This window comes from Argiope bruennichi, chromosome 2 (genome assembly GCF_947563725.1).
Source record: "Argiope bruennichi chromosome 2, qqArgBrue1.1, whole genome shotgun sequence".
Lineage (NCBI taxonomy): Eukaryota > Metazoa > Arthropoda > Arachnida > Araneae > Araneidae > Argiope > Argiope bruennichi.
In genome coordinates, this window is record NC_079152.1 from 128,715,142 (window position 1) to 128,733,841 (window position 18,700).

Here is an 18,700-nt window from a genome sequence, read left to right on the forward strand (position 1 = left end):
ATAATAACGTTATTAAAAATGTAAATATCCGGTTCATCTACCATCTAAATTTAGCGATAATGTAACCACTCTTTGATATATCTTGTAAATAGAATCCTTCTTCCTTTACTTTCAACAAAGGGAAGAAATCCCGTGATTAAATGTTTGATGAAACAATGAAAAGGATTTGAATTTCAAAGCAACAATGTAATATATTGTTAAAAATAAGGTTAAATATATTTTTAAAATTTTTTTTTAAAATTTAGCAAACAGTTATCTCGATTATTAAATTATTATCATTAAGACATTTTTTTAAAAATTTTAAAACGGTATAAAATTCATTTTTTTGTTATCTGACCCCCCCCCCCGCAAAATTCAACTTAATTTTTAATTAATCGAATTTCTGATTCAAATTTTTAAAAAAATCGCTGCAAGTGCATATTTCCACCTTTCAAGGTATACATCTGCCAAAAATTGGTAACTGTAGGTCAAACGGTTTGACCTATTGAATGACTCACACATACAGACATTCACGAGCGTGCGCATCTTTATTTTTAATATAGATGTATTTATAATTAATGTATTTATTCCTAATATTCCAGAACGCATAGCATTCATGTTTGTACTTAATATTCTATAAGTAGATGTCATTGTTCATTAAGATTATGAGCATTAGAATCAGTATATATAATAGTAAGCACACATATAGGAACCTGATCAATTATACTTGGTAAACTGCTAATATTATCCCAATATTCAATAATTCATAGAATTTGTATTTTTAAAAATAAATTCATTTACTTTCCCCCTAAGAAAAGAAAGTTCTAAAATTGCTTTGTCTGCTATCCTCTGTCAGGTCAAGGGCTCTAAGCAGCTGTTTAGACGGAAATCCGCTATTGAGAAGAGTGTCCTTCCGCTAATTTTTTCGTAAATTTAGATTATCTAGGTTTTTTTTTTTTTTTTTTTTTTTTTCAGTTCTTCTTAATCGCACCAGAACATGTAGCAGAGGTGAGACATTATAGGGAGGAATGTGACAAAAACTCGAAGATTATGGAACCGGTAATTCTGAAAATGATTCAGGGGATGTGTAGACTAAGACTACAAGCGGTTATCTTGGATGAGTTTCTTTTATCCTCAATTTTAATTTTTTTATTGAAACGTTCATTAGAAACATGCGTCACAATTTTTATTTAACTCGCATATTGATTGACAATATCAGCAACTACCAAAATGAAAGCTGGTTGGTTTTAGTGGCAAAAGGGACAATTTAACTATGTTCCATCAAACAGAGAAATAATTATGTAACCCTATATAAAAATAGTTCTAAAGGAAACAATTCCAGATACCCGAGAAATTAATATTCAAGTGGAACCATTTAAAATCCTATTCATTTCAAATATATTTAAAACGAGTTAAAATCAAGTGAACCAAAATTCGTTAAATTATGTAGAAGCAGAATTTCAAAATTTCATTAGAAAAATTTTTAAAATAAATTCTGTCGTACTTATTCAACAAACAAACAAAAAAGAATGGACATTACAGGGAATTTCTCTTTTAAATTTTGAGGGACAAAGCTGTTATATTTAAAATGATTCATGGTTAAGTTTGAAATTAGATAAATAATTTCCACCATATGGATAAGCTATCAAACACGACGGACGAATATACTGGTAAAGTTTAGCTAAAGGAAATATAATCAATGTCACATATTAATTAGGAAAGAAATACATCAAGACCTTATATTTCAGGCTGAAAAGCAGACTGAAATTTTCCCAGTTTTGAATAAAGCATCACAGATATTCTTGTAATACCGAGTAAGCGCGCACTTCATTAAAAAATTAAGAGATTTATAAATTTAGACTTTTAAAAATTTAATTTCTGAAGAATTCTTTCCTGCAATTCTTTTCCTATACGAATATAACATTGTGAATGAGTCATTTTTTTTAAAAAGCAGTAAAACAGATTTTTGATGTTTCTTTCTTTGCAGTTTTTAATAGTCTATTTTATGTCATATATATATATATATATATATATATATATATATATATATATATATATATATATATATATATATATATATATATAATGTAATGATAATTTTAACTTTAATATCAATTTAATTAATTTCCAAGGTTTTTCTTAATTTTGCCCATAGTAATTTCATTCTAAATTAATCTCTTATTTCATGATCCAATTCTACTTTCTCTACTTAATTAATTCAAGAGATATTTGCAAAACTGCTGAATCGGCTAAAAGCCTAACTTTCCCACACACCGAGTCAAGGGACAAAATACCGCTGACGAGACAAATTCTTTTTTAAAAGATCCCTGTGTTTCCCTTACCTCGTTGACGCGTGTAGCAAAAATCGCTATCGAAATCTTAATAATATATTAGCACTGTAAAGAAATATTTTCCCTATCAAAATCTCAGTTTATATAAAACGAGTGATAATTTATTTCTCTCTTCCCCCCGACTTCTGCTTTTGTGTCGCTATGTGGCGGACGTGCCTTGTGCGTGTCTCTGCTTGTAAATAATTGTGCTTTCCCGGAATGGATATTAAAATTAATTTAAAAATAAAAATGTAAAAAGTATTTTCACTGTCTTCGAAACTGCATTCTGCTTCACATAAAATAATATTTACATATTAAAGAGTCGACAAGGCTAGTTTCCTGTCAAAAATTGTCAAATGAACTAAAAGAATTAAAATTAAATCCGTTGTACAGGCTTCAACGTTGCATTGCGCTCGCTGTGCTCCAAAGATGACTTCTTCGGTCCAGGTTCACCCAGCTGCGGTGTTTCCGTGGCGAAGCTCTTTCACCGCCGTCTCCTTCGGCTGCCTCCGGCCACATCGTTTCACGCAAACCGTAGTCCAGGGTTCGGTCCAGTTCCCGTTGAATCCCCTGTATTCCGTAACCTGTGACCTCATCCGACATTCGGTTTTTGTTGTTCAATAGATATCCTTGTGTTTGTGCTCCCTATCGTCATACTTCAAGGAGTTGGGGCTCCTTGTCATCATAAAAAATTTTCTGGCTCCTTACCTGTGCTGAATAATCCCGCTCTCGACGTCATTTCCTTGTTATATTATCATCTCAATATAAAAATAGCTTTCCGTCACCTGCCGTAGTCTCCAGTGCTCAAAATTGCATTTTGTGATTAATTAAAAAAGTTATTATTCTTCAAAAAGTGATCAGTGTTAAAAAAATCATCCATCAACTGACTCAACGAGTGAAATTCAAAATTTATATTCTGTACTTTTGATTTGATTTTAAATTGCATTTTTCTATTATAATATAATTGCAAATAATCTTTTTATATTATTATTTAAAATGTCATGAGTTTTAATTTAAAATATTGAATTTTAAAATTTTTTCTAATCTGTTATTTAAAAATTATGCATGCAGACCTTGTGAACGAAAAAAGTAACATACCAAGATTCTTATATACTTAATAATTAATGGCACGTGATAATTAGACTAAGGAAGTAAATACCTCAGGGGAAATTGTTACACCCCTGACATTAAATTATCCTCTATTATTACTGTGTAAAAAATACTTGTTTTTTACAAAATATAAATATTTTTTTATATCACATTACTCTTTTTTCTATTTTCCAAATATCATAAGAGCATTTTGAGCCTGGTGTTTGTTACATTCATTCACAAGTGTTTTGTTTGATATTTTTGAATTTTGCAATTATTATTTTCATTTCCAAGAATTTCATTACATATTTTTGAATCTTATATTTATGGTTTCAGTTCTAATTGTTTAATAAGAAATATTTCAATTCTGATATATTATTGTCATATCCAAGTTTTTTACCTGAAGTTTTGAATCTTATGTTCTATTTACAGCTAAATTACTTTACTTAAAATCATAACAATACTAATATTTCATATGTGTGAAATCATAATATTGATATTATATTTAATAATTTAATTCTTTATTTCCAAATTAATAATTTTGTTGAGTCTGACTTTCTAGAATTTAAGAATAATATAAGCAATCCTGTCAGATTATTTTCACCAAATTAAGTGAACTACAGAATAATAACAAGAATACATTTGTGCACTAAATTATTTAAATTTTAATATTTTATTATTACTGTTTATTATTAAGGTTTTTATATAATATTTTCACAATTATAATTCTTGGTCTTTTTTATATTTCTAATATAAAATGATGAATGGGATTTCTGCATAATGTTTATATAATGTGAAGGTAAGGGAAACTTGGATATCACTTTTAATATGCCTTTAAATTTTAATTTTTCTTACTTGAACCACTGTAAGGTATGGCTGTGTGTCAAGGGCCCTGATGCACTTCCACATAATGTGGTAGGGGGAAACCCACCACATAATGATATGATAATTTTAATTTCAATTTAATTAATTTCCAAGGTTTTATCTTTATTTAGCCCATAGTAACTTCATTCTAAAATATTCTCTTATTTCTTGATCCAATTCCACTTTCTCTATTTAATTAATTCAAAAGAAATTTGTAAAATTGCTTAATCGACTAAAAGTGTAACTTTCCCACACTCCGAGTGAAGGGAAAAATACCGCTGACGAGAAATATTCTATTTTAAAAGATCCCTGTGTTTCCCTTACCTCGTTGACGCGTGTAGCAAAAATTGCTATAGAATTCTTAATAATATATTAGCACTGTAAAGAAATATTTTCCCTATCAAAATCTCAGGTTATATAAGACGAGGGCGATTTATTTCTCTCTTCTTCCCGACTTCTGCTTTTGTGCCGCACTGTGGCTGACGTGCCTTGTCCGCGTCTGTGCTTGTAAATAATTATGCTTTTCCGGAATGGATATTAAAATTAATTAAAAAATGTAAAAAAGTCTTTTCACTGTCTTCGAAACTGCATTCTGCTTCACATAAAATAATATTTACACACACACACACACACACACACACACACACACACACACACACACACACACACACACACACACACACACACACACACACACACACACACACACACACACACACACACACACACACACACACATATATTACCAAATTTCGCAACGTACGAATGTCTTACAAGCTATTATTTCAGTTCTAGAGCATTTCAGACAGAATTTCAGAAAATCTTTTCACATTTCCAAAGAAAAAGTAATCTGTTATTAAGAATACATTTAAGAAAAACTGTTTTTAAAAATATACTTTCATTAGTGTATTAAAAATCAGAAGCGTCTTTTAAAATAACTTCCTACTTTTTAATCTTTAATTCATAATTCCGTATTATAATTATTTTAGAAAATTATGAAATACATGTTTTTCTTAATTCTGTTATTAACTGGCAATCTTCAAAAAAAAAAAAAAAATCAAAAGTACGTTTCATAATTTTTTTAATGATTCTTTACTACAATATTTTAATAATTTTTGTAATTGATATAGAATATTTTCATTTTTTTGCACAATCTTGCAAACCCGTACCTGTCTTATTAACTATTGTTCAAATTTTTGAAAGTTCCGAGTAGAAATTGAGAAAATTTGATTATTTTATCAGAGAAAGTATAAAGAGAGTGTATAAAAGGAAGCACACACTCAAAGTTTTATAAATATTTTATTTCACTAAAACAAAATGTAATAACATTACAAATAAACTAGATAAAAAGGAAGACATCGATGCAGCTGAGGAAACTTCACTATCATCGGAGGAATCATCATCATTATGGTCCCTTTCATAATCATCGGTTGTCATATCGTATTCCCAGTCTCCCTTCGTAGTATCGTAATCTTTGTCATGATACTTATCAGGTTCTTCGCTGGTGACATGGGTTCCTGAATCTCTTCCTGAGCATGCATCGTGGCTGTCAGACTGACAACCATTCAGCTCGTGCCTGAAGTACCTCAACAGAATCTGATCCATGACTTCCGCTGCTGGCTTACCGCAGTTTTCTCCGGTCGCTTCTAATATGCATCTCCGATGTCTGGACAGAGCACTGCAAAATAAATAAATAACACAAAAATCAATTATTAGCTTTTAAATGTTGTCATTTTTGAAAAATGTCTCTATTTTTATTTTAGTTAAGTATTTATACCAAGCGAAGAATTATTATTCTACGGAACTCTTTGCGCTTATAGTAACGATCAGGTGATTCCAAATGATTAGCTGCATTGTTATTTAAAACCGAGAAAAGTTGTTTGATTATTATCTGAATAGAAAGCCATGTTGTCAAGTATAGTTGCAACAATTCTCGCAGGGTCGTCTTTCTTCAGAATCTTTCACATCTGTTAGCAGAGTAATAAAGAAATCATTTTGCTGTAAAAGAATTTATACAGATGTGCTTAACAATCATTTTAATTAAATTTCTAAGGTTTGACGGTTTTTGAAAACCGTTTTTTTTAAAGTAAATTTGTCACATTTGTAAAGCGATTTTTAAATTAAGAAAACCGGTTTTCAGAAACGCCTAGATATTTCTCTTCTTAATAACAATAATAATAATAATTGGTTGGGATCGATTCGTCTAGCAGCTGATGGCTTAGGGCGACGAAATGCGGATATAATTGACAAGTGAAGGTATATTTGAATTTCTGTAAAACGAATTGAAAAATTGACGCTGAAATAAGTTTGAAATTATTATACGCTTAGAAGAACGAATTCAAGAAAGAAGAGAAGCAGAATTAGCAACTCTTTTGCTATATTTGGAAAATCCACAAAACATTTCTAGTTCAGCGAAGAAGTCTAGTGTGCTTTCTTTAGCTTCAAAAACCGAAAGTATTAAGTTATCTGGAAAGATATTGTCTAGAATATTTCCAAATTCTTACGTAGAAAACGATCCTGATGAAGAGTAAACCGAAGAAACTACTCATCAGAGTAATGCTTTTTTAAAAGAAGCCACAGAAAAATCAATTCATAAGTTTCTTGAAGACCCTGAAGAAAAACTTATAAATCCAAAGGCACTGAAAGCTGAATTTTCATTATTTGAGGCAACGAATAATCTATTCAGGCAATATTGTGTCCAAAATAAGAACAAGACTTAGCCACCGTTCAGTGGATATTTTATGTTTTTTATAATCCTATTTTCTTAAGGGAAATTAAAATGAGTGAAAATAATATAAATATTATTTAAAATTTTTGTTTGAGTTTTCGTTATTTTGTATAAGTAATATGTATATGTAATTCTAAATATATATATTTTTAATATTTTGACTTTGATATTGATTTTGTTTTTTGTTATTTTATATATATTAAATAAAATATTTTTCCTTATTCTATTTTTTTTTTTGACAAAAATTCGAAAACTGGCTAAAACCGGTTTTTTAGAAATATTGAATTCGAAAACCGGTTTTTTAAAAAGTCGATTTTTGTATCATTTTAGTTATCATTAGTTAGTTATCATTAATCATAGTTATTACTTAGTTATCATTAATCATGGCTCATTTTTCTTATTTATTCTTTAAAAGCGAGACTATAGCATTATTAAAAAAAATACAAAAAATACAGGCACAAAAAAAAAATTCCATTGGAAAAAGTGAAAGATATCTTGTTTTAAATCCTCGTTCAATTTTCTTTCAGAACATATGATGTGTGAAAACATTTTCGTCTCTTTAATATTGTCACAATTTTTGCTCCTTAGTGTTTATGCTTTCTTTTATTTTGAATGAATGATTTTAGAATATTCCTGATTATTATAAATTGTATCGTAATGTATAGAGTATAATTTGTACTTATTATAATTTATCTTCATACAATCAGTTTTTTAATTACAAGTACTATCGTAGGCTGAGATAAAAAAATCATTTAAATGCAATTAATTTTAAAAAGCGTTAGTTTAATTCCGTGTTAGTTATTTTTTAAAAACGTTTCTAAAACGTTAGTTTAAGTATCTTGAATGTAAAAAAATTTAAAAGTGGCTTTAAATATGAAAGTAAGTTTAGACAATAAACAGTGACAATGTCTTTTAACACAATAAAAAGAATCCATTACAAAGATTGTTGCAATTACTGATTTGTAAGTCAACCAATTGCAAAACAAATTGTATTATGGTAATTTGCAAGCAGATTCTAAAACATGGGAAAAAATATTCCAAGATTAATGTTCTGAAATTTAAATATTTCTCGTCTTAATTTGAAAAAAATTGAACTCATTGATCTTGTAAATGAAATGAAGACACATTTGTGTATTACACTCGAACATTTTCATAATTTTTAATGTAATTCAAAAATTTTTAAAAAAATTTTAATAAGTAAAAAAGAATTGCACAGTCCAAGAACTCTTTAAAAGTGGGAACTTCTGAAAAGCTGTCTAGTTTATCTATTTGATTCGATTAATCCCAGTTCTATTTGATTCGATTAATCGCACTTCCCAATCCTTAAGCAAAAGTTTTCAATTTATTCCTGATATTTGGTTCAGTCAAACTTCTTTAATACTTCAAGGCTAAGTCATCCAGTGATCTTTCATGCAGTGAACTTATTTTACAATTTCTGAATGGTAACTTTCGTATTTTATTTTGCGGGATTATAAAGCGCACTTCCTGGATTTCAGGATATACTTGAAAAAGATAAGCCAATAATGTAGCAATATCATCTAGTTCTAAAATTGAAACCTCTGTCCTTTTCAAGGTATTGGCCTCGTTTTAAATCAACATTTGCTATTTAGAGTACGATACACGTGGTTTCGCCATTTAGTTATCAGTGGAATTCAATAAGGCCGTCAATTTCTGAATTCAGTTTTAATAAATTCATCAAATGCGTAAAATTCACAAGACTGTGCCTTGACTATGCGTACGAATATAATATATACAGACCTTCATTACATTTGAATTCTATTCCTATTTGTTTAATGTATCATATTATTCGTTTTATTGCCTTATTTCATGTGAATATTTAACATGCCACATTTTGATAATTCACTCTTGGCGAATTAATTGCCTTGGGCACAAGTTAATAAAAATATTTATCCTTCTGTTAAAGATATGCAAGGATAACATTATGCCAAAGTTTTTCTTTATTTGCATCAGACGTTGACTTTATTCGTAGTTTGATAGATTCCTATACAACCCATTATTTCCAGATATATAAAAAATATTGATTTCCTTGAAAGGGATTTTGGAATAGCATGGTACAGGAATAGAAGAGTAATTTACAGTACATGGCTATTCTCTATTACTCTAATAAATGTATAATGCAATACTACAGATTATCTTCATATATATTATCTTCAAGTATATTTAATCAAAGATATGTAATATTAACTAACATTTGTACTCAATTAATGAATTATGCAATACTACACAAAAAGTTATCATTTTTATTTATGGAGGAGAATTGATAAATTAATTAATATCACGCATGTCAAGTAATGGAAGAAAATAATTAACAGAAAACAATTTCCAAATGTATTTTTAATTTTGATGTGTGTAATAGCTACTATGCGAATTCATTGAAAAACAACAACAACAACAGCAAATACATACCAGCAGCGAGCAGTATGATCGCTTAGCATCTCGTAACTGGACATGTCTGGTAAGTCAGAACCACATGAGAGAATCTTGTTCTTTATGAGCTGGAAGCATGGTGCATTTCCTTTGTATACTGCAGACAAGATTAAAAAAATAATAAATGATTTGCCTCTCCTCAAATTTTTATTTTTATTAGCATTTTTCATATAACAGGCAGGTAGAAGCTGAGGGGAAGACGTTGCTATTCTCTGATTCTATTCTACAAGATGAGATACCTGTTTCCATATAAATGACGGAAGCGTTATTTATTTTCCGTTTCCAAGAAGATGAATCAATTGAAAAGAGATACCATTGAAGAAGGAAGAACGAATTGTTATTATTTTGTTTGTTAGCAGTGATACCGCCCTTTATGTAGCATGTGCTTTCAATGGAATGCATAAAACATAGATTATCCATGACGCAGTGGCAAAACTTATCATGAACTTTAAAAGGACAAATTCTGTTAACTATGTAAGCAAATCTGTAATAGATGAAATTTCATGATAAATTTTGCCCCAGTGTCATAGATTATCAGTATTATATTTTTTTCCAATGAAAGTACATGCTAGCATGAAGAATGGTGTTACTCTTAGCCTATAGAATAATCTCAGTCTACTCTTTCTTCATTTGTTTCAATTGATTCATCTTTTTGGAAATGGAAAAGAGATTAATCATTGCTTTCATCCTTTATTGGAGATTTAGGACGTAAGCTATATTTTATCTCGGACTGAATTTTTTGTCTAAATGCAACACATGAACAATGCGAGGTCAAGGTTTTTTTCGGATTACAAAAATTTATTGCTCTCAATTTATTAAATTGAATCAATTTTGACTAAAACTAATTACTTAGTCTCATTTAAATATGTGTCCTGTTTGTAACTAGAAAAATAACAAAGTGGTATTTTAATTTTTGTCACGCGTTATTCAGCATTTGTTTTGTTACACAGAACATAGCGTTTTCTGTCCTAGATTTTTAAATTTCAATGTCACGAATTGGTAGAATGTCATAAATCCGTAACAGCGTCTCAACTCTTCTTGAATAAAAATAGTAAATTGATATCATGGAACTTCAAAACGTCTAATTTAATATATAAACGTAATAATGTAATTCTTTCCCCCCATCGTTGCCATTTAGTCAAAAATTGTATTCTGATTCACGCTTTTGGACGATTTTTTATTCGAAGATAAAAAAAAAGTTAAAAAAAAAGATTCATCGAGTTATGCAATAATAAAAGTTTTTCATTGCTGTCTTTAACCATTATTTCCTTCTAATCTATCTATATCTATACTTATAATAAAGCTCAATGTGTGTGTGTGTGTTGGCGCTCTACAGGCCAGGTCATTTGACATACAGCTATCAAATTTGGGACATGTATACCTTAGAAGTCGGGAATGTGCACCTGGGGTCCCTTTTTTTGAAATATTAATTATAATTTTAATTATTAATTAAAAACTAACTTTCCCGCCAAAAAAAATCTTCCATTTTCCCCACCGCCAACTTTTCCGCCAAAAATAATCTTCCATTTTCCCCAACGCCAAATGAGTAAGGCTTTAGTTGTTTTTTTCTCCCAACAGTAATAAGGCTAGGGTTAACATTTTTCGGCGGATTATTTCAGACGATTCTGTTTATTTTCTTAATGTTTTATGCATTTAAAATTAAACATTGTTAATTAATCCATGTTTCAGATTCATTCTGAAGTACTTTTGAATTGAAATAACACAGAATAAAGGAAATTAAAAATGTATAATCTGCATAGCGTTACCCCAACTGGCGTAGAAAAATTCACGCATTTGCGTTAACGTAAGTGGCGAAGAAAATTCACGCATGCGCACTGTGTTCTGATTGTTGGCATGATAACCAAATGACGATTTAATTTATTTTTAGGTTAGTTGCATGCTTTTGTAAGTAAATTGTTTTTATGTTAGTTATATATTTTTTGTATATGCTTATAGTTTTAAATACATCGTTTTTTAAATAGTTCTTTTTAACCTGTTTTCAATGCTTTAAATTATTTTTAGGCTAATTGCATGCTTTTGTAATTAAATTGTATTTATGTTAATTATATATATTTTTTGTATATGCTTATAGTTTTAAGTACATCGTTTTTTAAGTAGTTTTTTTAAACCTGTTTTCGACCGATTATTTTAAACGATTCATTTTATTTTCTTAGTGTTTGATGCATTTAAAATGAAACATTGTTAATGAATCGATCTGTTCCTGATGAATCTGAGAAATTTTTGTGGACAAATTCTTGAGATATTACATAAATTAAGAAAAATATTCTTTAGTGCCCATAAAGTTTAAACGCTCAGTGACTCTATTATCAGTAATCATATTATTAAAAAAATGCTTTGTTTCAGTAAAAAATATTATTATATTAATTGCAGATTAATCATTTACACTTTAATTTAAAGCATAATTTCTACGAGGGGTAACAGAAAATTAGAGAGATACATATCACGCTATGACTGAAGGCCTTTATAATATTATGAGTGAATTATATGACTATCAAAATTTGAAGTTTTAAAATATTTTGCTGAAGAATCTATTAAAGTTGGAATTGCGTAAAATATTTAATGGTACGACCGGAGTCTAACCCCCTGCTTGGCAAAATTTTTAAAAATCGCCAACAACGGCCTTGCGAAATGTTCAAACGCAAAGGAGCAGATGTTCAATTATAGTGCACAATAAAGATTGCCAGCTTTAGCGCGTTATCGCAACTTGGCGAAGAAGGGGGTTAAACTCCGGTTCAACCTATTTAATTATTAAAATTTAAACGAACATTAAGATTGGCGAACCGGCTGGTCGCCAAAGGCGGCTAGTGTTTAATAATCAGAGAAAGATTTTGTGACCATCTTGTAAATCTTATGCTGTGATCATTTCTCATTTTTGCATTTGTCAAATACTTTGCCATTTCTTTAGATCACAATATCAATTTATTGATATAAATGAAATTCGATAAAAATGAGGAATTAACATATTTTGTTATTTTTTTATTCCATTCTACGAATGATAAAAACGTTGTTACTTTTATGTATATAAAAATTTATTGATGTATCATAAATTGATATTTGAAATTTTCTATTACTTCCTGTAGTGGATTTCGTTCCTGTTACTTCTTTTTTACAGTAGAAATGGATTTTTTCCTCTTACAGGCTCGTTTAATTATGCTAAGCTACCTTTCTATGTCACTGGTGACCAGATAACTTCTATACTGTAATCTACAACTATAATTGCATTGCCAGGATTTATATAGCGGCTTAATAGGCATATAGTGTTAAAAAATGTTAATTAAGAGCCTTCACACTTACCTCCTGTTATGTCTGTACCAGGTGGACAGACATTTAAGTAAAAAGCGCTTATTCCTCTGGTTCTTTGGAGATACTCCGTATTTTCTTCATTGGATATTTGGTGCTCGTTATTTGCAATGCACTGCTTCAACCTTGATATTCGACTGCGAAATTGAAAAGTTTCATTTTGAATTAGAAATATTGTAAATGTTAAATATTTTTTCAATCAAAATTCCATTTTTAAGAAGACACTCCCTTTTCCCACCCCCCTCTGCCGTCCGAGACTAGGGAAAATTGAGATTCCCTATTCTCACTATTGATTGAGAATTGCCTCTCTCTTTCTCTCTCTCTCTCTCTCTCTCTCTCTCACACACACACACACACACACACATACACACAAATCATAATAAAAATATAACGGAATATACCTATATACAATAATACGTAAAATAAAATACAATTATTGCTCACATGCATAAGAGAGTTTCAGCTTGATATAAATTAAAAGAAAGAGGTTTAAGATACCTATTCGATTCTCTTTGCGACTATACGCAAATCACACTGTGTTTTGTAAGCACATAAGAAAATCAAGAGAATACTTTCATTTCTCTTTCTTTCTTACTTTCTCGTGTACGAAGCCTATAGAAACTATTCTAATCGACAAAAAATTCCTATGCCACGGATTATTACAGAAATGTTATAATTTTTTTAAAAAACACAATTGCCTGAAACGACATGACACACCATGTAACATAAACACTTTTCGCTAAGAACGATATCGAAATATTTTTTTATTTTTGTTTTCTCATATATGAAGTATAGAGAAAATACTGTAATCATGAAAATTTGAACTCAAGATTTTGACTAATCTCCAAATTTCAGGTCTCTCCGAGACCGAAAAACAGTTTTGGTGTCATGCTTGTCTGAGAACATGAAAACTCAAAATTACTTTGATAAAATTTGGTATATGAACTTGCGATTTAATTTCGTTGAAATTTAATAAAATCCGACAGTCAAAATACATTCACAGGAAGTCTGTCTATCTGTTCGAGTACAAATGAACTCAATAACTACAAAACACAAAATTTAGATAGATCAAATTTGGTATATAGGTTTAGATTCTAAGATATATTTATTGAATTTTAAACTAAATTTGTCAAATGATTGATTACCTATTTTCTTTTGCTTTCCATATGTGCGAAGACAAAATAACTCATAAACTAAATAATTTAAATCAATAAAACTCGGTATGTTTTTTTTGTGTGATTACAACCGTGGTAGTCCTGTGTCAAATTTTAATTTCAATCAATCAGCAGAAAGGTGCCCAACACGCATATTCTAACAATAGATTCAGTAAAAATGCTAGATTCACATCAAAAGTCTGTATTTCGTAACTATCACTCACCAATGCCAAGTAAGATATTCACAGTCTTACCCAAGTACACAATTTTATGCGGGGAACAGGGGATTAAAAACGGAGAGTAAACGAAAACGTTTCAAGGTGACATCTCCCACTTTTTTTTTTTTTTTTTGAATACAATCGATTTCCAACAATTTTAATCAAAAACAACTTAATTCAGAAAATGAGTTTTAACATTATTACTTTAATTTTACGTTAAACTAAAACGTTATTTATCACATTATGGTAGTAAATGGTTCTAAATGTAATCCTAATATACAGGGTGATCAAGAAATAACAGGAGGTGTTCGGAGTCCTGTAGCGTGTTATGTACTGAACGAAATATAACACAATTTGGCCACCATACACATTAAAGTATGCGGTTTCGATTTAACAAGAAAAAAAAATTAGTACCGAAAAACGCCAATGTGGAAATCTTGGCGCTGCAAGCGCATAATGTGTGGAAAAGGAATACATAACTTCCAATAGAAACAGTAAATAGCAACACAATGAATACCAATGAAAAACGTTTATTATAGCAACTTACAAATTTGGCTCACTGTGACCAGCAACTTGATGTTCCAATAATGTATGCGGTACACGAGGTTTCCGACGGTAGCTCGCATCATATCGGCATTTATTCGTCTGACATGGCGCCAAAATTTCCCCTATCGGCGTTTTTCAGAATTATTTTTTTCTCTTCATAAATCGAAACCGCATACTTTAATGTGTATGGTGCCAATTTTTGTTATATTTTGTCCAGAACATAACACGCTACAAGGCTCCGAATACCTCCTGTTATTTCTTGATCACCCTGTCTTTATATATTTGTAATTGACGTACTTTCAAAGAATTTACTTTTTATCTCAAAGTTAATTTTATTTACAACAGATTTTGTATTCTTCTTTCTAACAGAAAATCCAATTATCTAATGAGAATTTTTCTTACCCGCAAAACTGATCAATACTTTCGGGACTGGTGACGTCAAGTAGCAAGTGAGAAATGTCACTGTCCTTCTCCAAGTCATTGTAGCACTTTCGGACGTCTTCCCTGGGCAGTGCAGAATTCCGTCTTGAAGATGGGTCCGCCCTCTGGCTTGACACTAGACCTGCATTTCAAATAGGAATTGATTTTTGAGGATTTATCAAATTTGCTATTACTGGTTCATCCCATGGACATTCAATTTCTTCTAAGGTACCATTTAAACTATTACAGAAGATTGTGAAGTAAATTATAGTTGCGAGTTTGAAACGAAATTAAAAAAAAATGTTGTTGGAAAGAAATCGGTCCACATATTAAGAAATACAGGGTGATATAGAAGGCTGAAGTAAAATAATAATAAAAAAATAAATAATTGGCAGATGAATAAATCCAAAACTTAATTGAACAGAAAAAATAGAAATGAATCTGGATTTTCATTTTTTCTCTCATACAAAGAACAACTATTGTAAAAATAAGTTAATTCGAATTCTAAAGATTTTAAAGAATCTTTATATTTCATATCGTTTTAATTCCGAAAAAAATATCTGTTTTCTCTAGTTTTGGTAACTCAGAAATCCAAAATATTAAATAACTCTTAATTAGTACCTGGATTTATCTAGTAGTCTGTCTGACAATTAGTGTGCCTTTGGGTGCATTAAATACGAAACGCCGCATTAAATCCGAAATGTATTAAAGAATTAATGAGAATTTTCTTTGTGGCACGATAATATGTGGACACGATATTTCAGATAAACGAAGAGATAGCTTGATGAAATTTTGCCCATGAAAATATCATCAGAATTTTAGATCTGTACTTAGTATGGGACAGAATTCCGCTTAAGAGTCTGTCTGTATATATGTGAACTTTATAGTTCAAATATTCAAAATTCTTCATAAATGGAGTTTAATATAATCTCTATACATCAAAAGTAAAGATGTTCTTTCAATGTTTAAACTAAATTAATCAAAGGTAAGAAGTTTATAGTTCATACTCTCTTCACTATATAATCCTAAAACAGCAAAATTAAGGAAGAATACGAAAATGAAGAACATTCCAACTGAATCCCCAAGATAAACGAATCGCTTCAAAGAGATCAATAAAGAAATAAAAACTATATATTCATTTCTTTAAAAAATAGTATTGTGTTATAACAATTGCAAATAAACATATTAATATCTGCTAGATACACTTCAGTATTACTGTGGATGAGAATATTTCTTTCCCTGCAGCTGCTGAGGGGGCGCTTGTTGCCCCTTCACTGAATCGCTGACTTAGGGTGGAATTTTAACGGTGCCAATTTAGAAGTTTGCATAACATAAAACGAAACTAATGTATTTTACCTTACATCCCAATGAAGAAACTCGTTTATTCAAAGCTGTAAGCTGCTGCGTACGCGTTAAGTGCTGTAATGCTTAGCAAAGATCCATGTCTCATTAAATGGGTTCAATAAAAATAAATCAGTAAAATTTGAAGGTAATTGTGTTATTTTAGCCTATTTTATACTCCTGTGTCAACCGGTAATGCACATTATCGCTCTGCTGAATCATATCTTGAAAGCAACGTTGTATAAGAAACTATTTATTACACTTTCTGCAAAAACCTTTCATCTTCTTTCATGAAAATACTTTTTCGCATGTAGCACAATTCATGACTAATTTGTTTATTCGCTGGTTCTGATATGATTTAAAAAATTAAATAGAACTTCTGGCCAAAATTGTAGGTATTCGCTACCAATGCGAACTTCCTGCTTAATTCTTAGACCAATACTAATACCTTCTTCTTCTTGCGTACAGCCGACCACCCCGCCACCACTGAACGTAGCAGTATCGACAGGATTTGTTGTGGTCGACTGCTATCTACCAATACTAATATCAAGTGAACTGCCGATTCCCGTCTTGGATAATATTTTTCTAATAAGTACTTGATATTCGATGCCAGAGATTCGAAAAGGAACAAACCGCTCCATCTGATCCAAAAATAGACATGATTCTGTTTCAAGTATTCTACGACTTCCACTCACTAAGAGCAAGTTGTCTACGATGGTTATGATTACATGAATGGTCTACAAACATTTAGAACAAATGCCGATATTGTATCATCTGCAGTTATTTGATTTCTACAATAAATGTTTTAACTTTAGTATTTAATAGACTTTAATGAAAGACAAACAAAAATTGACAGCATGTGGAAAACTTTTAGCAGCGACTTCATAGATGACTGTCTTCATAGTATCATTTGTGTTTAAGTGTAAGAGAAAGCATTCAAAATGTGTAAATTTGAATAATTTTTATTTAAAAAATAAAATTTCTATAATATATAGTAAGGATACTTATTAATTACTTTAATAACTTTAAATGCCCTAACATCATATTTTGAATTATGTAATTGCTACAATGATAGCAGCAATGATTGTAAATAATAACTCGAAATGGTATAACTAAATTGAGTTATCACTGACTATTGTAGGTTTTCTTGTTATTCGAACCCCATTGTTCTACCCTATTTGTAAATGTCACAGAACCACATTTCTAAAGTTTTGTCATTTCTTTTATAAATAAATAAGAAAAATTAATAAAATTTTTAAGAATATTAATTTTTCTCGATAAGATTAAATTTTTTTTCCAAAAATTATTTTATACTCTCTATTATTAATTAAAAATATTTTATACATTGAAAAAATTACTTTAAGATTTTTTGAATTTCAAGATTAAATATATTTCATGATTTAATATTTTGAATATTATGGAATCTTATTTCAATTTTTTTATCAAATTTATGACAAATATAAAATTTATGTCATACATAGATTAGATGACACCTCTCATGTGGAATCAAAATTTGATTACAGTTATTTTAAACTGATTAATAACTTTGGAAAATGCGATAGTATTGTATTTTAATCATCAAAGCATAAATGAGCAGAACTCTATCCCATTCATTTAGAAAATGAGTGAAAAATGGATCACAAAATACCATCTTAGCAAACAAGTGAGAAATTATGTTTAATAAAAGTAGATAAAAAATATCCTAAATTTTAAAAAGCTTCTAAATTTTCATATGTTTCTTTTTCTTTTAAATGAATATATATATGCTTTATAAACTAAGAACAGCTGTTAAATAATATAAACAAACATGTACTTACCTACATAGACGAAGGCTATCAATAAGAAATAAAATCCATCCATTATCGTCTTCGCTGTTTATTAGATGACTGATTAAAAACGAAGCCTTGTCTCTTCTTTTAATGACTTTGGATGGTGACGTTACTTAGTTGGGGTGATTCATATGAAATATGCCTGAAACAGGAACTCCCCTGAAACACCTCGCCACATTTCCAGAACATGTTTGTCAGTGTGTTAGTTATTCTATGCAGATATTTCGGAAACTTCCGTAGTTTCCTGTGAATGAGTGCGACGATTTCCTGTGACGGTATTGGAATGACTTTTTCATTAACACGTCATAATTAGCACTTTCACTTAGGTAATGAAATTCAGAAATTTATTACAGTTCATAATTAAATTTAAAGTAGGAAATATCCTCCCTTAAAAAGTTAATATGAACTAAATTTATTTAGGTTGGAAATAAGA

The 18,700-nt window shown here is 29.9% G+C and overlaps 1 protein-coding gene across 1 annotated transcript; it reads right to left on the reverse strand.

The window, feature by feature from the left end:
* Positions 1–5,542: 5,542 nt before the first annotated feature.
* LOC129961641 (uncharacterized) lies at positions 5,543–18,447 on the reverse strand. Its single transcript, XM_056075167.1, has 5 exons — positions 18,256–18,447; positions 15,080–15,239; positions 12,754–12,896; positions 9,418–9,535; positions 5,543–5,940 (listed from the first exon to the last, which is right to left on the reverse strand). Exons 1-5 carry the CDS (start codon positions 18,296–18,298, stop codon positions 5,562–5,564), a joined length of 843 nt encoding a protein of 280 aa, XP_055931142.1. The 5' UTR covers positions 18,299–18,447; the 3' UTR covers positions 5,543–5,561.
* Positions 18,448–18,700: the final 253 nt, after the last annotated feature.

Excerpts from the sequence above, each read along its gene's own strand:
- LOC129961641 (XM_056075167.1), bottom strand. The coding sequence starts at position 18,298 with ATGGATGGATTTTATTTCTTATTGATAGCCTTCGTCTATGTAG. Across the intron at positions 12,897-15,079 it reads AGTATTGATCAGTTTTGCGG|TCGAATATCAAGGTTGAAGC; the intron begins GTAAGAAAAATT and ends TCAATTTCGCAG. Across the intron at positions 9,536-12,753 it reads TGGTACAGACATAACAGGAG|TATACAAAGGAAATGCACCA; the intron begins GTAAGTGTGAAG and ends TCTTGTCTGCAG.